Here is a 26,911-nt window from a genome sequence, read left to right as displayed (position 1 = left end):
TTGTTTGCAGAGGTGTGCCACCACTCCTGTGAGTATTTTGAAAAAACGCATGAGGTGCTGTCAAAAGGCCAAATGGCAGAACTTTGTATTGATAGTGTTCCATTCAGAACTGGCATCATAGCAAGGGTACTTCCAGTATCCTTGGGAAGAGCCCATGTATTGATTCCTCATTGTTTGCAATTCCAAAAAGTTGGTGCTGAGCTGAGAGACCACTTGCCTCCAGTCCCATCTACACTCCCCATACTGAAAAGCTGGTAGCAGCAGTCTTAATTTGAAAAATACTGCTTACTTTGGTGGTTTAAAAAAGAATTTTTTCAGGTAGAAACACACTCCAACACAGGAGTTAGTCTTCATACTGAAACACTGTAGAAACAGAACTTCTGAGTACCTAAGAAATGCTGTATTGTGTCACTGCACAGCAGAGCCAAAGAAAGTTCTCCCTCAATACAGAAGTAACCAGAAACAAAAGTATAACCAGCGTATCGTAAGAATTTATTCAAAACTAGAGCATGAAGACATGAGCATACCAAGAAAAAACTCACATAACCAAGTTACATGAATAGGACAAATCAGACACCCATGCAGAAGAAAACATGGACAAAACAGTAATGCACATGTTTTTTGTAATGGCAAAATATTTACCATCCTAAAACAGTGTTCCAGACACCTAGAGTACTTCATTAATGTAAAAGATCATTTTTCTGAATGTGGATAAGTGCAATTTGTGGTAGTAATATGGAAAATAAACAACAAATTTAACAGTTACAGTATTCATCAGTCCTCATGCCATGTTTAAGAATACAAGCAAAGAATTGCATCAGTACACAAAATAAGTAGATGTCTTTTCAAGGCAAAAAGTTCCGAGTAAAACAGTACTAAACTGCTGAAATAATGACTTGATAATATAAATGTTAAAAACAAAAAAAACATCATCTGTGGATGGGTACTTTTTGTAAAATTACACTAATATTCTGTAGAATCAAAAAAGTTATGGTAACTGAATGGTCCAGTGCTCAAAACACTAATCAGAGCTTGAAAATAGTTCCGAAATCTGATAACTACAGAAATCATATGTAATATTAGGCAGGCAAAACAGTAGGGAAAAATGTAAATCTCACTTGGGAAATGGTAAGTCTATACTCTAGTGGTATTTAAGAATTTGGAGGTGAACAGCTTTACAAGCAACTGTATAGCCAAGTCTGACATAAATATACAATAAATACAGTATAGTTTTGTAAGAGTTCTGTGTATTATAAAAATATAAAACTAATTTCCACAGATTGCAGCAGGTAAACTAACCTGTTAAAGGTAACACAATGAAGCTGAGATTTGGCAATCTTGACTGCCAGGAATCATTCAGACCAAGCTGATTTTGGTTTACTTTATGCAGATATTTACAATGTCATTATAATTTAATGATAAAAATATCTATTTGTTAGAAAATAATTCCTCTTCAACCTCTTTTAAAAGCTTTGTTTTTTTTCTAAATACAGATTTCTGAAGTATTTAATAGTTTAGTGTAGTAATTATAACCGATTCACCTTCCCTTCCTATTTGCTGACAGAGTTCAGTGTCGTACTAATAAAATTCCCCTAAAAAAGGTAACCATCAGATCAAAATCTTTCTGTTTCTCGAAGACACAATCTATCTGCAGTGTTGCAAAGATAGTTTCTGGACACTGGCAAGGTTTGTTCAAAATTTTCTAATTCTCAAGCAAAGATAATAGCTCAATAATATTCTGCTGGGTGAACATGCAGAGGAGTAGGAAAAAAGCGCTATATTTTCAGATGTTGTAAATTAGTGTAATTCCATGGAAGTCAATGGATTTGTGCCAATTTACACCAGTTGAGAATTTGGCCCATTTATTCTTAAAACCATATGGCCAGTGCAAAGCTATCATTATATATGTCTTATTTTTTTTAATTTTTAAGAGAAAAAACTATGTTTGAATTTCCTTAAACAGAAATATAAAAAAAAACAACTAATTTATTACTATTACACTGATGGGAAAGTTTTGATTATGTCATTATCGAGCTCTGAAGGATCTACAATTTTCTATTAAAGACACGGAACACAAGAAGTAATGCCTGACTTTCCTCTTAGTTGTGTTTCAGAGTCTAATTATCAGGCTGAGTGCAAAAGGGGAGCAGAGGTGGAATATTTACTAGCGTTTCCCTCAAGGCATTAGCTATCACCGACTTATTCTGTGTATTACCAGAACATAGTATAAAGATGGTTGGGGTGAAGAAGATAATTGCTAAGACCCAAATTCTGCACTCCAGTCAGTGTGAGTTTGGCTCAATTCTGTCTTTTATTAGCTGACACAAGCTCCCTAACATGGATTTTACATGATGCGTCAACTAATAATACTGCAGTGAACTGCAAAGATTTAAAAAAAAAAAATCCCAGGTATTCAGTTCAAGATTTAGAAAACTAACAGAATGTGTGTAAGACTATATTACAGATATACGCACATTGACTTGCCACCCAAAACCAGAATTTTATTTTGGTGGTTACGCAGTGCTCGTCCCTGTTGTATCCAAGTTCAGAGTTCCGCTTGTGTCTTGCAACAACTGCTCTTCCTAACACATAAAGCAATGAAGACGGTAGAGTTGCAGAGGAATGGCTAGCATAGCTTGTATACTTGCATCTACTGTTTGGGTCTCTGGAATACTCCCTCCAGTGAAGTAAGTAATGCCACAATATTAGACTTAGAAAAGCATGCACTTGTGTGTACACACAATACCTGATGAACTCTCACAAGTTTCCACATGCAAAGAATACAGATGTACTTTCATGTATATACTTTTGAAAGCCTGGACCCTACTACTTTAAAGCATTTTACATGGTATTACATTAACTTTTTATCTATGCCTTGTTTTAACTGTATAATTTTTGTAGCACCTAGAGCTGGGGTTTTCAAAGTTGAGCAACTAACTTCCTCAGCCCCTTTGGAAGTCCCAGCCTCAAACACTAAGGCAGTTTCTCTGTAAATATATATGCATTATTCTATATTTCCTACCCGTTTTTCAGCATTAGTTATGTCTTTAAGTATTGCTGTAGACGGAACCCTGAACTCAAGTCTACACAGGTAAAAAAAATTAAGCCCAGATGAAAAACCCTAAAGATTAGTTAAACTACCTTGCTTCTTAAGCTTTCGAAGATGTTTCTCATATTCACTGTTATATACATAAACCCACCACACACTCCCATCTTGCCAACTGTAAAAATTCTTTTGGCTCCCCATTCCAGGTCTGTCAGGATGGAAAAATAACTATACATCAAGATAGCTCAGTGGTTTGAGCATTGGCCTGCTAAACCCAGGGTTGTGAGTTCAATCCTTGAGGGGGCCATTTAGGGATCTGGGGCAAATATCTGGGGATTGGTCCTGCTTTGAACAGGGAATTGGACTAGATGACCTCCTGAGGTCCCTTCCAACCCTGATATTCTCCAAGCATTTGTCATATCACTCCCAGTGAATTGGTTATGTTGCTGCATGAGAGAGGGTGTGTCTATCCTGGAGCTGGAAGGTGTAGTTTCTAGCTTGAGCTGACCTACCCATATGAAGTGTAGCTGTGGCATCAGGAGAGGTTAGCCATACCAAGTACGATCCTGTCCAAGACCCTTGGTACATTATGCCTTCCAACTCCAGTGTATAGCCTGAGTCTGTAAAATGGATTGGGGCTTTAAAGTTTTCTATGGTAAGTTTTAATTAGATAGAAATTGACCTACACACACTGTGATATGAATAGTGATCTACATATCTATCGAGTTGTTTGTTTTGTTTTTTTTAAATTACAGCCCCGAACTTACTTTTATAGATGCAATTTCAGCATCAGTTATGGCCTAGAGCTCAGTCACATATTTTCACAATATCCCAGGATTTTGGCAGCAAGGTCTCTACCCTTGAACTGAAAACAAAAATATGCTGTTAGTTTTCTTCTGGAAATACTAACCAAAAGAATTTAAAATAAAAACATTTAAATAACCATCTTTAAAAAGTTTAAAAAACAAAAAATGAATAATCCAGTTGTGTTTAAATGAAACTGGTATATCATTGAGGCTTGTTACTTTTTAATTTTTCTTTTAAAACTTTTCCTTTAGTGAATTTAATACTCCGAGAAAGACAATATCCCTCAATAGCTAGATTTAGGCATACTGCATGGAAACATTAATCTTCCTTACACAGCTCAGCCAACACATCAAATACCGTCTACACTATCCTCTCCTGCTTCAATATTTACCCTCTTTGAGACGGATGAACTGTGGGCGTTTTGGAGTGGTAGCTAACAAATGTTAGAGACCTTGCAAAATCCCTTACATTAACTGGCTTAGTGGTTTTGAGATGGTCTCTAATGTGTAGGTTTCCAGAGCTGGGAGGCTAAGCTATCAAACCACTACCTTGCTCCATTTCCTTTTGTTTTAGGATTATTTAAAATTTAGAAATCAAAATGGGGGTGGTAGTGGGGGGAAATTTTCATGAACTCCTCCCCTCCTTGGCTCCAGTTATAACAATTTTTTTGGCAAGTCTTCTCCCGTTGCACTTTTACTGGTAACAGTACTAGTGTTGATACTGCACCAGTGCTTTTACCAAATGTAATCTAAAACTGCTCAGAGCAGATCTAGACAACAAGATGGTGAAAAAGCTAGTAACTACCTGAGCCCTTCAAAAACTAGTGACCTCACCACTGAGAAGTGGAATATGCAGCCATTATTGTCACTTTCACAAGACAAAAGGAAAGAATCTGAGTAGCACCTAAATCCAGAAAGGAAGTATTACTGATGTTTGAATAACAAATTTTTTTATTCTAGACCATGGGAATCATGCTAATCATTCCATAGACTCGTATCTTGTATCCTTATTACAACAAGATATATAGCAAACCGCATGTAGTCTAACATCGATTACTCTGGTAGCTCCAGTCCAAATACGATGCTTGAAATGTTAATGCACAGTGTGGACTGAGCGCCAATAAATTTACAATATATCTTGCATTCCAGATCAGGGCAAGCACTAGGTTTTTACATAACGGAGTGCTTGCCCTGATCTGGAATGCAAGATGTATTGTAAAAAGTGATCGCATATAAAATAGTCTTAAAAGGAAATGCATTACAGTAGCAAGTCACCACTTTCACAATCAGGAAACAGTCTGTATATCTTTAGGATTCATTCTTGATCTGTAATATCTTCATTTTGTTTTTGTTGTGTTTTAGGTATTGGTAGTTCAAGGCTTGCCCATAACATGGGCTCTGCTTTCCTCATAGTGAGCTCAATCTTCGTAGCTGTCATGTTTACATAACTCCTCTTCACATCAATTACCTGGAACAGAACAAGTATGTTTCACTTAAATTTAGGAATAAGACTGTTGGAAATATGTAAATAATTACTATATGCTCAGCACGCATTATGGGAGTTTTGCAGTCTCCAAATGTTTGGGTCTGGCAACAGTATAGGATGGAATTTACCTACGACTGTTCCATCCCCAAATATTTGCAAAATTAAAAAAAACGGAGTAAATCTATAAAACATAGCTGCCCCCGAGGTCCCAGGAAGCGGTCCACTGGAGGGAGAGATCAGCTTTTAAAGTGCAGTTGCCTCTGGGTTCCGGGGAAAGTTGTGCAGCCTCAGCCCTTTTCTACACTCTAAGCCGGGGCAATCGATTATTTTTTCTCAAGGTCCAAATTTCTTGGTCAAGGTATAGCCAAAGTTCAAACTCCAGAGAAAATATAATCATTATTATTGTTATTTTTTTTAAGTAAACCATTCAAAAGCATCTGACGGTCCAGATTTGACCCATGGTCCATCTATTAAGAACCCCTCCTCTGAGCCGTGAAGAGAGAAACTGGCATGCATATGTATGTAGAATACGCATGCTACTGTATGCACACACAAGTTTGGCATATGCAATTATATGCAACTATACTTGGAAAGGTCTGGCCCTAGAAATTTTCTGCAATACTCATATTGCAATTATGCTTAGACTGGTAAATCCTGCACAAATGAACTTCTTTTGTTAATCCAGACCTGTAGAAGTGTGGTAGTTTTAGAAAAAAACAAAACTATTCTATTCTGAAAAAAGCTTTGGCTGAGGGTGAAACTGAGTAAAAGTCTTAACAAAAGATACAAGGTTGTTATACTTACTCCCCACAATTTCACACTGTGATCAAATTCTTTATCTCCTTCAAATATAATATGGATATTTAGCTAAATGAGAAAAAATACAGAAGAGATTTATTAATGTCAAGTGACTAAGTTTAAAATAAAAGTATGACATTAGGACCCTAATCCTACATCACTGAAGTCACCAGGACTCCACACAAACAGAGGTCTGCGCAAATGGCTCCTGATGCAGGATCAGAGCCACATGTGACCACATGATGTACCTGTAGAAGAAGATATCAATGATGATGCCGGTATTAGGCAATACAATTTTCCAAAATGTGTATTTACGGAATGATAAATTAATATATTTCATTGTAAAAATCTGCACCTCAACGCAATATCTGTGAAGCTACATATCATAAGAGAGTCTGCTTACTTTTAAAAACCTAGAATATAAATTTAGAAAATATTTTTGGTAATATTTTGGTAATAAAATTATGTAAACTTTTTAAAGATGTTTTGTAAAGATTTAAATTTAAGAAGTTTGTCAAAAGGCACAAAATGCTTAGGAACCTGCAAGTCTACCAAGACTGAAACTGTCAAAAAGAATTATGTCTCACAGAAGACGACTGTTACAGCATTTTATTTGTTTCCTTAAAAGAGCAAAAAGATTGTGTTTTAATATTTATGCATAAGAGTACATCCAAGCGATTTATATTTTGCTATATTTAAACATCAAGTTTAGAAAAACAGGAAATATTTATTTATTTAAAATAAAACAAAGATACTCACCATTGTGCTATTTGCTTCTACATGGCTAAGTTCAGGAAGTGAATTTTTCGCATATATTGAAATGGTCACTTCACCTCCAGTTTGATGCCAATCATGCCTACATGGAACTACTTTTTTCCCCTACAAAACAAAGATGTAGTTTGGAAAAATACAGTATTGGAACTCTACATTCAGGATACATTTTTAAAAAATTGCTCTGAAAATTGTTATGTAGGACAACATTTTAATGAGAATAAATACAACTAGTACAGGATTAAATTCTGCATTTAGATGTGTGCGCAGGAACCCTACTAACGTTAAGGAAAAATTACATAATGGTAAGTGTTTGAGGGTCCTCTCCCATCCTACAAATCAAGATTCCATACAGAAAGGATTATAGATCTACCTTCTAGGCAAAAGTAAAAAAATCTCAGTGGAGAAATCTCTCTTTAGCAAGGAGCCATTTCTTAACTCTATCATTGGACAAGCAGACTCAAAACTTAACAATACTAGAGATATAAAGATGTATATACAAAAGCAAGGATAATAGAATGGGGCGGAAGGTATGACAGGTGAAGAAAAACTATCCTAGTATATAGTTTTTCCTTGTCCAGTATCTCCATCCTATAACATTAAGGAGGCATCCCATCCAGCAAAATAGAAGTGACATAAATTAAAACTTTCTAATAGACTACAACCCCCATCCCTTATATAGTCCCACCCTCTAGAAGGTCAGAGCCAAAGAGATACAAGAGCATTTCAATGGGCACTACTACTAGAACGCTCCACCAGTTCAAGCTATACTATTGGCATATCTCCTAGATTGGGAATTTGCAGAGGCCAGCTGAAGAGCAATTTTTTATACCATCTATGAAGTACCAATTGGGCAAGATCAGACGCTCAGATTCATACCCTTTCTAATGCTTGAAGGAAGTATTAGTGGGAATAAGAAAAATCTCACAGTAATTGACTGGACAGCCTGTTATCTAAACTTGAACCGGGCAGTAAAAGGGCACTGGAGAGAGGGCTTCATATTACTGCTGCAACAAATATGTCACAGAACACTCCACAGTGGCCTCTGGTGGGAAGAGTACAGAGAACGGGACAAGGGAAGGAGGAAAGTCACACACTAAAAAAGGAGTATCCAGGAAGAAGGAAAGACTAAATCCATTCAATGGCATGACAGAAAAACAAAAAACAAAAACAAATCTCTGGGCTCCCCAAATTTGGTACTTTCTGTTCTAGACAGAAGGAAAGGAAACCAGACTCCCAATCCCTTTGCTAAAGAAATAAGAAAACAGAGTTACCTAGGGTGAGATGGAATGTGGAAAGAGGTACCAGGTGGGAAACAAACCAAGGTTTTCCCAGGGGCCCATCTTTCTTGTTTTGTGGGAGCGTGAAGTTAAAGAAGAGAAAGAGTATGCTAGACTCCCAGGTAATGGTACTTACACTTTGCTGGAAGAAAGAGGAAAGAAGTTTGAGCACAGCACTGCAGACCAGTGGATTGCAACATAGCTATCTTGACTAGAGCATCTAGTACAGCTAATATACTGTGGCTGGCCCAGTGAGGCAGTTGCTAGGCTGTATGAAAGCATTAGTGACAGCATTTCAGCCACCTTCCCACAGCAGAGACCAGCCAGCTGGGAATACAGACTGCCATGAAACACATGATTTTGCTACTAGCCCCAGTGGGCTAGGAGGCAGCTATTTTAGTGAAGTTGCTACAACTAAAAATGAGGTTTAACTTTTCCTTTTAAAGGGATTTCTCCACCCTCCCTTGCACACACACTCAAGTCCTTTTATCCTCATTTTTCTACTTCAAGAAAAACTGAGGAATACAGTTACAATCAGGAAGTGACAGAGAACTGACAAGAATTCTGTGTTTCCAAGAGATTAAGTGGGCTTGGGGGGAAAAAATGACTAAGGGAAGAGATAGCATCTAGGTACACTTCTTTTCTTCCTTTTAACAATGCTACATTTACTGTATGGATCTTATTTTGTAGGTCAGGAGCAGAGAAGATATTGACACTGGAGTTGAGTATACACATCTAAGAGCAGAACATGACCGGATAGTATTTCTAAATTTGAAAGTGCTCAGCTACATTGTTTCATAGTGTAACACCACTCTAGTCTTGTAGCATCCTCACACAACTTCTTCAAATATTACCATAAGTAAAACAAAGGAAAATACAAGTCCATACTAACCTGTCTGATTTATTCCCAGCTCTGCTATGGAACAGCTATAAGCAAAAAGCACATTCTGTGTCCTAACATACAAATAATCAAACCAAGCAACGCACTATGCTTTAGAACAAAATAAAACCCAGTGTAAGAACGGTGTTTGGAGAGGATAGAAAAGTAATATTCCCACCAGTCCCAGCCCTAGAACACTCACTATTTCTGTGGCTTATCCACTGTAAATGAGATTTTGGCAAGCAAGATTATTTTAGTCTATTTAAATGTATTCTAGTCCTAGTTTTAGAAAGATGTTTCTCTGTGAAATTTTTTTGGGGCTCTTTGTTAGCATATGCGTAACATTTATAAGTGTTGGGTTGGGAAGTCTATCACCTAAAAAAGCCTTACAGAATTGTTTAGAAATATGACAATGCGTACAAACAGTGGGTTTATTTTATTTTTTTATTTCACAATATATGTTTCAATAAAAGGTGTGGTTGTATACAGACAGGTACAGTATTTCACTCAGATCAGTTTTGGTTCCATTATTAATCTCATTAAACTGCTCCCAACATTCATCAACACATATTAAAGAAATTGTATAATTCTGGAGGTAGGGGAATTATTAGTCTTTGTTTAACTAAAGCTGGAATTCAGCCCAGCACCATACTTTCTTAATGACTGGGAAGTTAAGTAACCAATTACCAATGGCAAAGTTAGTACTACTTACAGCATCCTTTTTAGTCCACACGTGTGTTCCCGTTGTACAGCCTTCTTGAGACAAAAATGTATTAAAATCAGAAGTTTTTCTCCTACAACAGCTCCAGTACTTCATCCTTTGAAGGAATTTTAAAAGAAAATAATTTAACAAGCCATAATTGAGGCTAAAATTGTGTCACAGAGGTCGTGGAAGTCACAGAATACATGATTTCCACAGACCTCTGACATTTTCTGCTTCAGCTCCTAGCCACCATGGGAGAACCCTGAAGCTCACAGGCAGCAGGTGGACCCCAGAGATTCCCATTTTGTCAGGGTTTTTTTTTTTTTTTTTAGTAAAAGTCAGGGACAGGTCACGGCCTTCCATTAATTTTTGTTTATTGCCTGTGACCTGTCCCTGACTTTCACTAAAAATAACCACAACAAAAAATCTTAACCTTAGCCATAACACATACACAAGTCAAATATTTAGAAACATTTAGCACTATCAACAGTTTTAACAGTGTAAACATCTTTCCTTTTAAAAATAACCAACTGCATATGTATTTAGAAAGAGTGATTATAGAGAATTTATGTAAGCAAATTCTATTAATTGCATAATACTAACCCTTCGTGGAATATAGGAACTCCAGAATGGTATATACATATTTCTTCTGTGCTCTGTGGTCCTTCAAATGTCTGGTGAAACACAATTTTTTTTTTTTAAAATGATCTCTCTCTTTTCAGGAAGTAAAAAATAAACTATTAGAACAGAACAATTAGCAAAACAGATTGCAAACACTGACCAACATGTATTAATACATTTGAAACAAACCAAAAATGGGCTCTTTCTTCCTCTATGCTGCAAAATAAACTCAAATAGAGACATTCATTCAATGTTCATAAAAAGTGCCTCCCCCCATCCGCTTTAAAAGTATCCTTTATATTGACTCTGAGATATCGGGATAGTATCGCTATTAGTACTCAAAGTCTAGTTTAACCTCTTCTTAAAGAGAAATCCAGAACTATTCAATTCTGTTTTCACATTTTTCACAAGTGAACCAAGTGTGTGCATGTACACACACACACACACACAGGTGATGAAGTAATTTATCTGGTGCATTATTAAAAAACTGCAAGCTTAAAATGAGGTCATTCACCGATAGAAAAAAAGTCACCAAAATGAAGCACCATAAAAGGAAGCAGCCCAATGTACTGCTAGGTGTTTAGCAACACAAGGATCTATTATTGTAATACCAGTCCCTCGTAATCCAATTGACAGGACTACTGCAATCCAGTGGAGAGGATCACAAACTCATGTGCAAACACCACCCTCACCAGGAGAGCCTCAATGATAAAGAACAAAGAATCCTTCAGACCTTGTGGTTGTTACAGATTTTTAGTTTGCATCCATCCTGTTCAATGGAAGGTTGTCAGGGGAAAAAGTGAGGGTATGTCTACGCTGCAATTAAAGACCCCTCAGCTGGCCCACGCCAGCTGAACTGGGCTCATGGGATTCAGGCTAAGGGGCTGTTTAATTACGGTGTAGACATTCTTTCTCAGACTGCGTCCTGAACTCTGGGACCTCACAGAGTCCTAGAGGCCGGGTTCCAGCCCAAGCCCAAATGTCTCTACTGCAGTTTAACTGCTCCTAAGCCTGAGCCCAAGTCAGTTGGCATAGGACAGGCACAGGTTTTTAACTGCAGTGTAGATATGTCCTGAGACAATTTAGGTGGTACTGGAAGAATGGCTTTACGGTTGAAGTGTAAAATGTGGTTGCTTCCTTACTCAGTGTTCTTCAAGTAGGTACTGAATAGACTGCAGAACTTCACTAGTTGCCAGGAGAAATTTGAAATATTTATCAATAAAGTCTTTCATAGTTTGGTACCACCTTACTCCACCTAATTTTTAACTGCTGGACTAAAGTATCAGAGATGCTCAGACTGACAAACTCCTACGTTTTTTAATTTGGGGCCCAGAAACCTCAGTGATGGGCCTCAACTCTTGAGATTACTAACTCATTGGTCCAAAAGAACCTACATTTTGACCTTTTGAATATGTTGAAAGATGTATCTATTTATTCAGACTTGTAGACCTTGTTTGGACTCTTAATTACTTTGTAATGTGTTTTAAAATACTGACTTGTTCATGTTCTTAGGATTCTATAGGTATACCGTAAACAGAAGGAATAAAACAGCTATTTACCTTCAAACAGCCTCCATTTTTACATGACGTCCCAATTTTGATCTCATCACTGTCCTCTTCTGTAAAATTAAGGCATATAGATATCCTTACTATAAATATAAAAATGCCACTTTATAAATATCAAATATTTAGTTTACTTAAAGTTAAAGTCTAGATTCTGACAGACCCTTCCATATGTCCATAGGTGGTAGGTGAAAGAGTACAAGGAGCATCCCTCATTTTCTGCACCCTACACAAAGGCCTGTCAGAAATACATACAGAAACTACTTCCTATATGTTCCCTAATGCGATCAGAGATCAGACAGGACCATGACCCCAATACACTTCTATATCTGCACACTGAGCTGGTGTGCTGAGGGAAGCATTGTGCACCACATAAGGGAGCACAGAAGAGGGTGCACTCGCCTTGCATGCTGGAATGTTCAGGGAGGAATTACACAAGCAGTTCTGGAGGTTATTGGGAGTTGATGACTGCTCAGCACTTTGGGGGGTGGGGGGTGCCTTAATATGAACTCCTCTTTCTGAAAACTGTGACTATGTTGTATAGAGTGCTACCATATTAGAAATATAATTACTTGATACTGGGCTATCCCAGAGTTTAAAACTCTCCAGTATTTAAATTAATAATTTTGTTGATAAATTAAAGGACTTTCTTCTTTACATTATATATCGCATACATCCTCTTTGGAGTTATTATGCAATGATTTAATTGTGACAGATTTTTAAAACAGCCAAAATAGCAGTCCTAGTAGACGTTATCTCGACAACTAGAACTTCTATGAATTTTTTTTTTTAGAAAGGCAGGTCCATTTCCCTTGGAAAGAGGGCTTTAGTTCAGAGTAAACAATATGGGAACATCTACAAAGAGACCATACAATTTTAATTCCTAGATTCCAAGGCCAGAAGGGAGCATTGACCATCTAATCTGAACTCCTCTAAAACATAGAGCCATAGAACTCCCCCAAAACAACCCCTAGAAAATATCATTTAGAAAGACATCCAATCTTGATCATCTGGGTCAATCTATTTTCAATTACCTGGAATGTCTATTGTTCCAAGTGAAAACAGTTTTTCCATTTAAACTGTGTGGAAAAATATGCCAGGGAAAACAAATACCTAATTTCCTGAAGTAAGAAGTAAGGTGTATACAATACACACCATTGACGGTTTGAATAAACTGTGTAAGGAAACATGTTTCTCTCCTGGTGCCAGTTTCAATTTAATTGCTGCCTTCTGTGGAACTAATTTGCTGGAATATGTGCTTCTTTAATACCTTTGTAAAGTCATTAATTCTGAAACACTTGCATGTGAGACATTCTACCATTTATCTAATGGCAACAAGTGTGTCTTTGGCATGTCATTTTGTTGGTACAGATTCTTACCTTTTTTTTCTTCTTCATTCTCTGATGATAGTTTCAGTTTATCTAGTGCTTGTTTCAGGGAAGCTGATACTTTCAGCTGTAAACTTGTCATTGGCTCATCTGGGCTAAAATATTTAAATGTATTCATGTTATCTTGGTCAAAATAAATTATGTAATATGACAAGGGATATCTTTCAAACTTCTGCTGTGACAAGATTAGAATACTCTTCACCATCACTCTGACATGACATAAAAAGCCATCTCAATCAGCCACTACAAAATACCTTCCCCGCAAGATAATTCCAGGGAAGAGAATGAAGTCTCATTATGAAATAGTACAATTGATGATGGCAAGCTGGCTGAGTCTTAATTCAGTCAAGACCAAATTAATGTTAGTGGGTTGGGAAAATCAACTAGAAGAGTTGTCAAAGGCAATATCTGTATTCTAGGTTGAGGGACTTCAGCTGCTACATGTGACTCAGATTCCCAATCTTGGTGTTTTATTAGAGCCAGGGCTAGGGTGACCAGACGTCCCGATAAAATCGGGACCGTCCCGATTTTGAGCTGTTTGTCCCACGTCCCGACCGATCCCTGGTCGGGACGCAATTTTTGTCCTGATATTTTACACTGCCAGGATCACTCAGCATTTTTTTTTTTTTTGCCCCCCCACCCAGTGTCCCGATATTTTCTTCTTCACATCTGGTCACCCTAGCCAGGGCTACACTCAGAAGATCACACAGCAGCTGTACCCTAAAAGATGTTTTCAGAACACTACTACAAAGATCATTTACCCAGCCCATCGCTTTGGCCATGTCACTCCCTCTTTGAATCTCTCCTCTGGCTCCCCCTTCTTTATTGTATCAAACAAAAGCTGCATGTCTTCATTTTCAAGGCCCTTCATGACCTCTCCCCATTCTCTCATTCAGTAATGAGATGTTGACTCCTGCCTCCAATAGGCGCATGAGGCCATCCTTCATTAGCAGACTTTGAAAAATTTCAAACAAAAACCTTCATGCTTTCTCCCATGCTGTCCCTCATGCTTGAGCAATTCCCTGTAAACATCTGCAGAGCTACTTCATTAGACTCCTTAAAACTCTCCTTCGCCATAATGTCTACAAAAACTTGACAACAGTTAAGCCACTAGTGTGCTGAGATCACTGCTTATGCTAACACATTATCTCAGTTTCCTTGTACTTCCCTATCTGGTTGTATTCCTATATAGTCTTGTCTTACACTTAGGTTGTAAGATCTTTGGAGCAGGGTCTGTCTTTTTGTTCTGTGTTTGTACAGCACCTAGCACAATGGGGTTTTGTTCCTTCTCTATGGCTCCTAGGCACTATGACAACATTTATTATTTGTATTATCTGTCACCTTATCTACAAGGAGGTATCTTAGAACAGAACAGTTGAAACCCAAGAGTAGACACAGCCCATATTTTAATCACAGGCATTAAGGAACCTGAGGTGAAAGTTAAGAGTGATTTAGATAAAAGTCACATTATTTGATTTGGTAGAGTGGCTATACTTCTTGTGGCAGAATACTAAATTGACAAATTTAACTAACGTATGTGTTTAATTTCTCAGTGTGTGTTAAGGTCTGATTACAATGTTAAGAAATAAATAGAAATAGTGATATTCTTACTGGAATATACAATGTCAATACAGCTCAGTTATCAGTACTCTTGACCACAAAGTTCCACACTAGAACTTTGGCTCCTATACAATGACAACACTGAGCGGTTCTGTACTATGTTTCTGTCCTTCAGAAGAGATGTTAACCAAGAGCCCTTTATGTCCATATTTCAGGCAAGTCCAGATCAAAATTAGAAATAACTTCAATATTGTTGCCAATTATCCTACCAAGACATCTAAAAACAGTGTACAAGCTATTCTCACGTACACAATGGTCATTTCATTTGCCTATGCTTCCACAGCATGTAACTAAAATATTTTGAATTAATTAATATAAGAGACGCCATATAAAACCAAAAGCTGTAATTTAAATATTGTCATTGCTAGGTTTGAAAAAATGTCTGACTTAATAAATTAATGTCCACTTGAAAATTATGTAATATATAATGAAGGGTTAGGATATCTATTTTAAGATTTAATGCTGCTGCTTGTCACCATAGTACCTTCCAAATAAAATCAATGGCAATAACCAAAACAAGTTCTAAGTTAGCCACTGGAAACAAATTTGGCACAAATGCCAGTTCAATATACCGTACCTTGGCCTGTTAATGGTTTCCACTGGCTTTGGTGCCCGAATTATATGCTCCTGAAATTTAGGTTTCAGTTCAGCTAGCTCCTTTCGCTCAGAGGTAGTTTTGACTTCAGGTTTCACAGGCTCAGGGGGTTTCTCACTATTATGGAGACCCTTCGTACAGCCCTGTTGTAGATGACATAGAAACATATGTGAAACAAAACAAAACAAACAAAAAACCTACTTCATGTGCAAAGTCCAAAACCAAACTATTATCCAAGTTTAATGAACTAATGCAATTTGATTTTTCACCCTCATCCTTCGCTCAGTTCTAGTGGCTGCTTTGTAACAAATGCTATAACTAAAGTTGAAAAATGGTTTAACTGACATCCGTATCTCCTGGTTTTCAGATACATAAACAAACTTTCTGGAACACTTATATGAAGCGTTCTACACTTGTTAAGAGGCCTTTTTTTTTTTTTTTTTTTTAAGTTTGAGCAAAATCTCTTTAGTTGTTTATGGTTTAGACCAGTGGTTCTCAAACTTTTTTTCCCCCTGCAGACCACTTGAAAATCGCCGAGGGTCTTGACGGACGACTTAATGATCTTTCCAAATATTGTTTGCACCGTTGGCTAACTGTTGTAAAGCGCCTTATAAAAGCACCATTTTAAAAAAAACCTAAACCTAAACCAAAACAAACAAAACAAAAAAACACTTTTTTTGTTCTACAGATAAAAGCATACAACTCATTTTTTAATATCAGCAGTCTTACCTTTCTAATGCAACAGATGTGCTCTCTCCCCCGCCCATGGCAGCCCCCAAGCTGGGGCTAGGAAGGAGGAGGGGTTCTCCCTCTCTCCCCCAATGCAGCAGCCCCCGAGCTGGGGCTGGGAAGGCGGGGGGGAGGGGTCTCCCTCTCTCCCCCACTGCAGCAGCCCCCGAGCTGGGGCTGGGAAGGCGGGGGGGAGGGGTCTCCCTCTCTCCCCCACCATGGCAGCCCCTGAGCTGGGGCTGAGAAGGAGGGCCGTCTCTCCCCAGAAGCCGCAGCCCTGGAGCTGGCGAAAGTCACCTCTTTCTCTGGCCGACGGAGCCCTGAACATCCCAAATTCACCCCAACCCTTCTCATCCTGCATGGCTAATTAGATGGGTGGCCCTTCATTCTCTTGTGCGGGGCCACCCAGGTGCGCACCTTAGAGGGAACTATCCATAGACCACCTGAATGGAGCTCGGGGACCATTGGTGGTCTGTGGACCACAGTTTGAGAACCTCTGATTTAGACAAATGAGTGTAAAAACACCCTCCTTTCTTCTCCTGGCCTCATATTTTTATAATATTATAAACACATTTTGACAGAACCAATTAATAAATTTCTAAATTTTAGAAATTGAAACTTAACATTTAAGTAGTCCACAAGGAGAAAGAGTGCCTTGCTTCACTCTGATTCAAAATAATTTTGGTTTAACAAGACGTATCCATTTAAAAATTTGCTTAATGTAACATCTAATTCTATGATTTTTGATACCAAACATTTTGATAGCATAACAGATAAGCTGTATAAACTGCAATAATATTTAAAATAAAATAAAAAAAATCACCAATACATACCACAATGCTTAAGAAGTCAGAGAAGTCTGTTGTTCTTCTCTTACAACATGACCAGCCCTATAAAATTTGGAATAAAATAATGAGAGAAATGCAAACACAGCTTATTAGTAACAGTTTATTAGAAGCAAAAGGTTAGTGATAATTCTTTCCAGCATATGTTGCTTTATAGTCTTAACACAGTGGTTCTCAAACTTTTGTACTGGTGACCCCTTTCACATAGCAAGCCTCTGAGTGCAACCCCCCCTTATAAATTAAAAACACATTTTCATATATTTAACACCATTATAAATGATGGAGTTGAAGCGAGGTTTGGGAGGCTGACAGTTTGCGACCCCCCCCCCCATTTAATAACCTCACAACCCCTAGAGGGGTCCCAACCCCCAGTTTGAGAACCCCTGTCTTAACACTCTCTTCTCCCTTGAACGCTGCTGATCATCTCTGTATTTTTGAAAATGTAAAGACTTCTACCTATTTTATGTCAGCCTCTTTCATTCCCCCTTCTCTAGTGTCATCTTTGATTTAGACAGTCATCTGCTCAAATTAGGTCAACTCAAAACCAACATTTATTATATCAGATGAGACAGTCCTGATGCTAGAGAAACAGATCTTACTGCACTACACAAAACAACTTATCTGGAAACTCAGAGAACCTTTAATTTGGTATTACAAAAGATACTTTGACTAACAATGTATTTCTGCAGCAGATTAAGAGACATGACGATGGGAGACACTTTCTTTCTTTGAACTACTGCAAAATAATGCTCCCTGTTTCCTCTAAACATTCATCCTTTACACAGGCAATATATTGTGAACAGCAAGACAGCATTTATTGCTTAGGTTATTTAGGACACATATTAGAAGGAAAATTATACCCAATGGGGCTCACTATAAATTTTCAGTGAGACCAGGAAAGGAGGGGGAGAAGAAAAAAGGGAGGTAGAATGTGTATTTTTTTTGTAACAAGTGCTGATTTAAAATTTTTATTAAAGCTAATGTTAAAATTATCTAATACACAGGTTAAAGAAAGAGTGTCTATACATCTATAATGCCTAAATTATCCAAAAGTACAAAGTTTGGTTTAAAAATCATTATATATATATCGATATATAGATATAGTACATATTCTGCAATATCCCAAATAGAGGTTAATACATTTAGCGATACAGTTAAAATATTAGCATCCAAATATTTGGGTACATCACTCGTAAAGAGTTATACTAAGAGTAGCTTGTGGAAAGCAAAATATAGCAATGAGTGTAGATTGACCCTCACTAATTGAGAATTTAGGATAAGTTGTCCGTTAGTAAATATTCTGGATATTATTTGTCTAAAATTCTGGTATTCAGCTTCAGCCAATCAATTTTTCAATAGCTATTCATAGCCAGCTAGTAAGCTGTGCTGCTCACTCCTATCATTACCAAGGAATAGTTATCTTGGGCACATCTCTCCTCTCAATCACGGCCATTTCTGATGGTGCCTCAGCACAAAATTGGAAAAGAGGAAGGTTTTGAGGAAATTCCACTCCTCCACCTTCTGGCTTCTCCTCATGGGACTAACTATTGCTTCTCACCTCTTCCTTATAGCAAGCTGATGCCAGAGAGTCTCTTTTCAAGTCCTCTCCCACACTGTATAATCATTCACAAATACAGGTTTGAGATGTTCTTCTTATGGGTTTTTTTTTTCCATTCCTTATTTCTTGCAGTCAATATTTTAAAGCTATCATTTTGCCTCTTCCAAACTTCACATTAACTTCATTTAGAGTCAGATAGGCAGAATTTCTTAATGAAGACCTTAGCCTTTATACAAGCCAAGAATTCTCAGATTTTTCCATACAGTATTTCCATGGCGACTACACTAATTGCTTACCTGGACAAATAAAAGTATTTAATATATTTTTGCTGTCTTAATGAAACAACTTCCAAAATTGAGGATAATCAACAACATATGACCAGCCTGGTCCCTGCAGGCCATCAACAAATGCTTCCTGGACCACCAATGATCCACAGATCTCAGTTTAAGAACTGCTGATATTAACAAGAGACTACTGAGAAAAAGTCTAACCTTTCCAAAGTGTATTAGTCAGTTTTTGAGAGACAATTTTCTTTAAAAGGCAAAAAGAATACAAAGAATAACAAATTTTAAATTATGTGTACTGAAATTCTAAAATGTCTATAATCAAAAACAGTTCTACATGCAGTGCTTTTTACATGGCTGTGGTAAGGCAATACATTTGTCACAAAATGATATAGGATATGTAATGCTTAAACAACATGCTCAGTTTGAGATTAATAATAGAAAAATAATAATCACCTGCTGCAGTGAGTGGTCAAACAATGTACCTGTTACTTATTGCTTGAATCTAGCCAATATTCAGTTTCTTTTTCAACTTTAGATAAATGCCATTTTAGGGGGGTTTTGATTGAATTCCAGAGAAAGGACATTTGCTACATCATTGACTGAGTTGGAGCACAGCACTACTGATACAAAGGCACACTATCTAAGGATTTAAAGAACCTTTCACTACCTATACACTGGCATACCCACCTTTAGAGCATCATGAAAGACTGGAACTCCTGGATGATATGTGCATGAATCTGAAAGAAAAGAAAAATGCCATACTAATTGAAAATGCAAATTAAATTAACCAAAAAACCCTGCAACTATTAAACTAAACACAATTAGGGCCAGAACTCCACACATTTGAATCTCACATTGCACATGAGCTCCACCTTCCACCCCTTTCCCATTACTCTTTTAAACTGAAGAAAACTCCCCAGGAGAGTAAATTCAGACTTGACAGAACAAGCATCCAGAGAGTATATATGGAGCCATATATAGCCTATTTAGACTAAGTTCCTTAAGGTAGAAACTTTTTTTTTTTTGGCCATATACGCCACAATATAAGCACATAAATAAAATTACCTTTACTACATTTATTAGGGGATCTTTTGGGGACCATGATCAGCACTCATATAGAGCTAACCCTAACTGGTATCCCAGTAGAAAGGGAGACAAATGTCAGCCTGGTCAACTCAATTTTGCAACACTCAACATGACTATTTACAGTTGTTTGGGAGATGGATTTAATCCTCCTAAGCCTAAGGGACCTAAGGTTCCACACTGCCTTAAATCTTATCTGGTGTTCACAAACTTGATTAAAGGATTGCAAAGCATGCCTTATAGCCAAAGACTCAATGAACTCCATCTGTTTAGCTTAAAAAAGAGAAAGTTAAGAGGTGGCATGATCACAATCTATAAGCCAGGGCTCCCACAACGGTCAGCTGCCAGGGGCTGGATTCCCCTCCCTCCTTGGCAGGGTTCAGGCTGTCAGTCCTGCCCAGCAGTCAGCCCTCCCGTTATTTTTAGTAAAAGTCACAGCTTCCGTGAATTTTTGTTTATTGCCTGTGACTGCCCATGACTTTTTCTAAAAATAATAGACAAAATCTTAACCTTAATCATAGGATAAAGCATCAGTTTCCCTCACTGCACAAACTCTAAAATGGACAAACAGAACCAGATCCAAGTCTGTGTCCTAGAAGCCAAAGGCTCCACATCCCATGAACTAGCTACAGCCAGCACGTATCCTTTGCTTTGTTCCACCTCAGGACATCACTGGTGAAAGAGACACAAGGATATAATCAGGCCATGTGCAGAACCGGCTGACCACTTGTCACCTGTGGGTATGTCTACACTGCAATTATGCACTGTTGTTGTAGCCCAGTCAGTCCTAGTTATATGAGAGAAACAAGATGGGTGAGCCCCCACCTTAGAATTATAGGACTGGAGGGGACCTTGAGAAGTCATCCACTCCAGTCCCCTGCAGTCATGGCAGGGCTAAGTATTATCTACACCATCCCCGATAAGTGCTTGTCTAACCTGCTCTTAAAAATCTCCAATGATGGAGATACACAACCTCTCTGGACAATTTATTCCAGTGTTTAACCACCCTGACAGTTAGGAAGTTTTTCCTAAACCTGTCATTGCTCCTTGTCCTATCCCCAGAAGTTAAGGAAAACAATTTTTCTCCCAACTTCTTGTAACAATCTTTTATGTACAGTAACTCCTCACTTAAAGTCCTCCCACTTAATGTTGTTTCAAAGTTACGACTCAATTAGGGAACATACTCGTTTAAACTTGTGCAATGCTCCCTTATAACGTTTGTAAGCTTCTGTGGAAGAGCAGCGACTTTATAAGGGAGCATTGCACAAGTTCCTCTTCTCCCCCTCCTCCCCCTCTCTCCCAGTGCTTCCCCCACTGCCAAACAGCTTAGGTCTTTGGGGGGTGGAGGGGAGCGAGGATGCGGGGCTGCTCAGGAGAGGAGATGGAGTGGGAGTGGGAAGAGGTGGGCCTGGAGTGGAGTGGGAATAGGAAGAGGAGGGCTTGGAGCATCCCCAGAGAAGAACAGTTGCCGACTTTGCTGGGGGAAGCCGGCGCCGCTGCTGCGAAGGTGCTTCCTAGGGTCCTTGCCTTTAGCGGGCTGCCTCTGTGTGAGGTAAGACGGGGCACTTCCAAACCACAGTACAGTACTGTACAGGATATAATACCTTTTGTCTGCCCCAAAATAATTTCCTTGGAACCTAACCAGCATTTACATTAAATCTTTTGGAAAAATTGGATTAATTTAACATCGTTTCACTTAAAGTTGCATTTTTCAGGAACATAACTACAATGTTAAGTGAGGAGTTATTGTACTTGAAAACTGTTATGTCCCCCCTCAGTCTTGTCTTCTCCAGACTAAACAAACCCAATTTTTTCAATCTTTCCTCACAGGTCATGTTTTCTAGACCTTTAATCATTTTTGTTGCTCTCCTCTGGACTTTCTCCAATTTGTCCACATCTTTCCTGAAATGTATAGCCCAGAACTGGACACAATACTCCAGTTGAGGCCTAATCAGCACAGAGTAGAGAGGACGAATTATTTCTCGTGTCTTACACCACTCCTGCTAATACATCCTAGAATGATGTTTGCTTTTTTTTGCAGCCGTGTTACACTCTTCACTGATATTTAGCTTGTGATCCACTGTGACCCCAAGATCCCTTTCTACAGTACTCCTTCCCACACAGTCATTTCCCATTTTGTATGTGTGCAACTGATTGTTCCTTCCTAAGTGGAGTACTTTGCATTTATTCTCATTGAATTTCATCCTATTTTCTTCAGACCATTTCACCAGTTTGTCCATCATTTTGACTTATAAGCCTATCCTCCAAAACACTTGCACCCTCTCCCAGCTTGGTATCGTCCACAAACTTTATAAGTGTACTTTTAATGCCATTATCTAATGGCAAGTCTACACCACAGTGCTATATCAGCACAGCTGCACTGATGCCGCTGTAGCATGTCTCGTAAAGTCGTGCTATGCCAACGGGAGAATGCTCTCCAATCGGATTAATTACTCTGCCGCTGCGAGAGGCAGAAATTATATTGGTGGAACAGCGTCTTACGCCGACATAGCGTTGGTGTGGACAGCGCTTAGATTGATGTAACTTACCTCACTTGGGGGATGTCTTTTTTGCACGTCTGAATGACACCAGCCCTAAATCATTGATGAAGATATTGACCAGAACTGATCTCTGTGGTACCCCACTTAATATGCCTTTCCAGCTTGACTGTGAACCACTGATGATTACTCTCTGGGAATGGTTTTCCAACTAGCTATATACCCACCTAATAGTAGCACCATCTAGTCTGTATTTCCCTAATTTGTTTATGAGATAGTCACGAGAGACAGTAGCAACCACTACCCCCTCCCCCCCGGTTCCTCCCCTCCACAAGGCTTGTTACAATGTCAAAGGCTATTAGGTTGGTTTGACATGATTTATTCTTGACAAATCCATGCTGACTGTTACTTATCACTTTCTATGTGTCTAGGTGTTTGATTGCTTAATTATTTGCTACAGTATTTTCTGGTTACTGAAGTTAAGCTGACTGGTCTGTAATTCCCTGGGTTGTCCTTATTTCCCTTTTTATAGCTGGGCACTATATTCACCCCTTTCCAGTCTTCTGGAATCTCTCCTGTTGTCCATAACTTTTTTAAGATAAATCGCTAATGGCTCAGATACCTCCTCAGTCAGCTCCTTGAGTATTCTAGGATGCATTTAATCAAGCCCTGGTGACTTGAATACATTAACTTATTTAAGTAATTTTTAACTTGTTCTTTTCCTATTTTAGCCTCCAATTCTACCTCATTTTCACTGGAATTCACTATTTTAGACAGCCAATCGCTATTAGACTTTTTTGGTGAAAACTGAAACAAAAAGGTCACGTAGAACTTCTTCCATTTCCACATTTTTCTGCCATTGTTTTCCCCCGGTTATTAAGTAATGGACCTACCCTGTCCCTGGTCTTCCTCTTGCTCTTAATGTATTTGTCGAATGCGTTCTTGTTACCCTTTATGTATCTAGCTAGTTTAATCTTGTTTTGTGCCTCAGCCTTTCTAACTTTGTCCCTATATACTTGAGTTAGTTGTCTGTCCCACCCGCCAAGTTCCCAATATCAGCATCTCTCTCCCCCCCTGCTTACCAGGCTCCCCCCAATAAACACAACACCCCACTTAACAGGCTCCCCTCGACCAGTCTCCCCTATCAGCACAGCCTCCCCACTCCCCCTTGAAAAACAGCACAGCCCCTGCTCCCCCCGCTCCCCCCCCAAAAACAGCACAGCCCCTGCTCTTCTCCAGGCTCCCCCCCAAAACAGCGCAGCCCCTACTCTCCCCCCAGCCCCCGCTCCCCTGGCCAGCCCCCTTCCATCACCTCCCGTAACCCAATGGGACGCGGCCACCCCGGCACCCCCACCCCTTTAAGACCTCACGCCAGGAGCCCCCGGTACACAGCGGCCGGGGGACGCCTCGCAGCCCCCCTCCCCCGCCCCGGCTCGTACCCTCCGTGTTGGTGCTGGGGTCGAAGCGCTGGCCGCAGCCCCGGTTGTAGCAGAGCTGGGACATGGCGGGCAGAGCTGAAGCGCCGGTTACCGGAGCCGGCAACAGCAACGAGCCGGGAGACAGGAAGCGGCGGGGCAGAGACGAGGCCTCCGCCTCACTCTCGAGTCTCTCCGGAAAAAGCCGAGCGGAGCCTTCGGAAACCTTCGCGAAAATTCGGGACAAAACGAGAAGCAGCGGGGTTTAGCGCACGCGCAGTAGCTCGGGGACGGGGCGAAGGGCCGGCTCTGGGAGGGGAGCGCAGGCGCAGCAGGCGTATTGCATAGACGCTAAGGGGTGGGGCAGAGAAGAGTTGCCAGAGGGAGGGGCTAGGAAGAAGGGAAGGCGGACAGGTGCGCAGGCGCGATGTGTCTCAGCGGGGGAATGGAACGACAGGGGATTCTAAAGGGAGGGGCTAGAACTGGCAGCAAGGAGGAGAACTCGCTAGCGGGGCGGGACTAAGAGCGCGTGCGCAGTGAGGGACGCTGGCTAGGGAGGGGAGGAGCGTTTCAAAGGGGTTAGGAAGGCAGACTAGCAGGTCGCAGCAGACTTGTCCGGGGCGGGAAGGAACGGGAGGGCACGGGGGGTAATTAAGGCACTGAGGGGGCAGGGAATACAGCCCCCCCTCTTCTGCTAACAGCAATGGGGAGCTCCTCACCCTGGCTTGGGAAAGTAGCCTGGCCCCCCTCCCCTTGGCGGGCTCCCCCTGGTAGGAGGACAGGGAGTGGGGGAAGTAAAGGGGAGAAGGGAAGCAGCAAAGGAAGGAGCAGAGGGGGAGAAGGAAAGCAGAGTGGGGAATAGCTGAGGGCAGAGTCTATGAAAAATCTCATACAAGCTCGAAATAAGATCTAAGTACTGTTGGTGGAGATGGCTCATATTAGAGACAGACTAACTCCTAGATGGCTGAACCCAAAGGGCCAGATTCTGTAATAAAGTTCCCCGTTCATTAGCTTTTTCTCTAGGCTTTTAAAGATTATGTGACCCTGTGGCAACCAGCTGCTGTGTGCCAAAATTTAAAAAATTCTGCAAATCTACAAAGCAACATGTGTAGAACTTTTAAATCCATTCCAAGGGGTACCGGTTTTAAAGCAGAGTACAAAGTCTATGTCACTTTTAACTGATTATATTTTAAGTTCAGGCACTTTAAATTCAAGGTCACGTCCCTGAATTGCTACAGCAGAACAAAAACATTTATTCTCAAGAGGATCATGAGCTACTTTTTCGGTAGTTTACAAGACGCTTAGGACACCAGCTTTTAAGACACATGCAGCGATCACCTATATACACAAGCATAGAGTCATTATTTGCACATGGGTTAATAGATAATGGTATTTCCCTTTCGTTGTTTCCAAACACACATCCTATGAGTGGAGGGCATTTCAGTTACATTCATATCCAATTACAGATTCCTCTAAACAATTCGAATTCCACTGTTTTCCATTTCTGGTTATCTTTTACAACCCACATTCTATGATTTATGGGCTCCATCACAGTCTGATTAATATTGAGGCCTAAAGCTGTAATGGGGAGACTCATGTTATTTTTACCTCTGACATGAGCAAAACAAAGACTGATTTCTTCTGACTCCTTGCTATAGGTGAAATTTACCTTTTTCCACCAGGACTGTAACCCCCTTTCAGTTTGGATTTAGAATTTTCCTAAATAATGCTTCTTATTTCTATTAGGAATACCCCACTTATGCCATCATGGATCATATATTTTACCACAGCAATTATCTACACTTGTATTTGCATACATGCCATAAGCCAAAGAAACATTAGCTTGAAGGGTGACGACAACCAGCAAAAGGTGACAATGATCTTTTTCTTGGGACTGCTCTCACTCCTTTAGGATACATGCCACCTGGTATTGTAGAGAGCTTAATTAGTTGAATGATACCTTGGTAGGTGTAGTAGCTAAATCTTTTATATTAGTTCCCATTGCATTCACTTTATTTGCCAGCACTTCCTCATCAGTACTGTTAAGCACTGCTCCTAGTGCTCCCCATCAGTAGCATAGCTAGTGGGGTGCAGGGGAAGCAGCTGCTTCCCCTCAGCACGTTTTTAAAAAGCAGCGCGACTGCCGGCCGGCACTGACCTCCTGCAGGCAAGGGGGGGCAGCACGCCTGGAGGAGCCATGGGGAGGGGGCGGCACGACCGGAGGAGTGAGGGGGGTGCAGCAGGGCGGCCCGCAGCGCGGCTGGCAGTCAATGGGGGAGGGCAGCGGAGGAGGCAAGCGAGGGAGGGGCGCAGCATGGCGGCCTGCACAGCGTGGCTGGCAACTGCGGCCAGAGGAGCGAGAGGGGGCGCAGTAAGGCAGCCCGCAGCGCGGCCCCCAGCCGTGGCCGGAGGAGCGGGGGGGAAGGGGCGCAGCAGGGCGGCCCACAGCCAATGGGCCAGGGTGGTGGGCATGGCCGGAGGAGAAAGGGGGGGCGCAGCATGGCGGCCGGCAGCCAATGGGGTGGGCGGCACAGCTGGAGGAGCCAGCCAAGGGGGGGGGGGGCGCAGAGCAGCTGGAGGAGGAACCAAGGGGGCGTGGCCAGAGGAGGAGCCAAGAGGGGGGTGCCTTCTTTATGTTTGCTCCCCCTGCTCTTGGATCCTGGCTACGCCACTGCTCCCCATAGGTCCCTCTTTACCCTCCTACATCCCCCACCCAAGATTTTCAGTTTGGGGATATCATGTAAATTCCACTCAGTTTTTCCATCCTTCAAATAAGGGTGGGACAAATTGCTCAAACCGGTGTTTTTATTACTGAGATATTTGTTAAGCTCAGGTCTAGAATGACCTTTTTGAGGGAGTGGGTGGGGTTGATTACCAATTGTTTTTTGATGTTGGTTCAGACAACATAGGTCCCTATAAAGTTGGTGACTGGGGACTCCA

At 40.3% G+C, this 26,911-nt stretch overlaps 1 protein-coding gene across 1 annotated transcript; it reads right to left on the bottom strand.

Moving 5' to 3' along the window:
- Positions 1-471: 471 nt before the first annotated feature.
- CHORDC1 (cysteine and histidine rich domain containing 1) lies at positions 472-24,175 on the bottom strand. Its single transcript, XM_054015673.1, has 11 exons — positions 23,996-24,175; positions 19,663-19,712; positions 17,119-17,175; positions 15,539-15,699; positions 13,333-13,436; positions 11,951-12,009; positions 10,374-10,444; positions 9,780-9,885; positions 6,896-7,015; positions 6,143-6,205; positions 472-5,320 (listed from the first exon to the last, which is right to left on the bottom strand). Exons 1-11 carry the CDS (start codon positions 24,057-24,059, stop codon positions 5,168-5,170), a joined length of 1,008 nt encoding a protein of 335 aa, XP_053871648.1. The 5' UTR covers positions 24,060-24,175; the 3' UTR covers positions 472-5,167.
- Positions 24,176-26,911: the final 2,736 nt, after the last annotated feature.

Source organism: Malaclemys terrapin, chromosome 1 (genome assembly GCF_027887155.1).
Source record: "Malaclemys terrapin pileata isolate rMalTer1 chromosome 1, rMalTer1.hap1, whole genome shotgun sequence".
In the NCBI taxonomy this organism is placed as follows: Eukaryota; Metazoa; Chordata; order Testudines; family Emydidae; genus Malaclemys; species Malaclemys terrapin.
The sequence above is the reverse complement of the archived record's forward strand: the minus strand, read 5'-3'. Positions and strand labels throughout refer to the sequence as shown.

What these genes read in the sequence shown, in the direction of transcription:
- CHORDC1 (XM_054015673.1), bottom strand. Translation starts at nt 24,059, where the DNA reads ATGTCCCAGCTCTGCTACAACCGGGGCTGCGGCCAGCGCTTCGACCCC. An exon ending in CCCCAGCACCAACACGGAGG is followed by an intron (nt 19,713 to 23,995) that starts GTACGAGCCGGG and finishes CTTTTCTTTCAG; the next exon opens with ATTCATGCACATATCATCCA. An exon ending in GAATGAAGAAGAAAAAAAAG is followed by an intron (nt 12,010 to 13,332) that starts GTAAGAATCTGT and finishes TTAATTTTACAG; the next exon opens with AAGAGGACAGTGATGAGATC.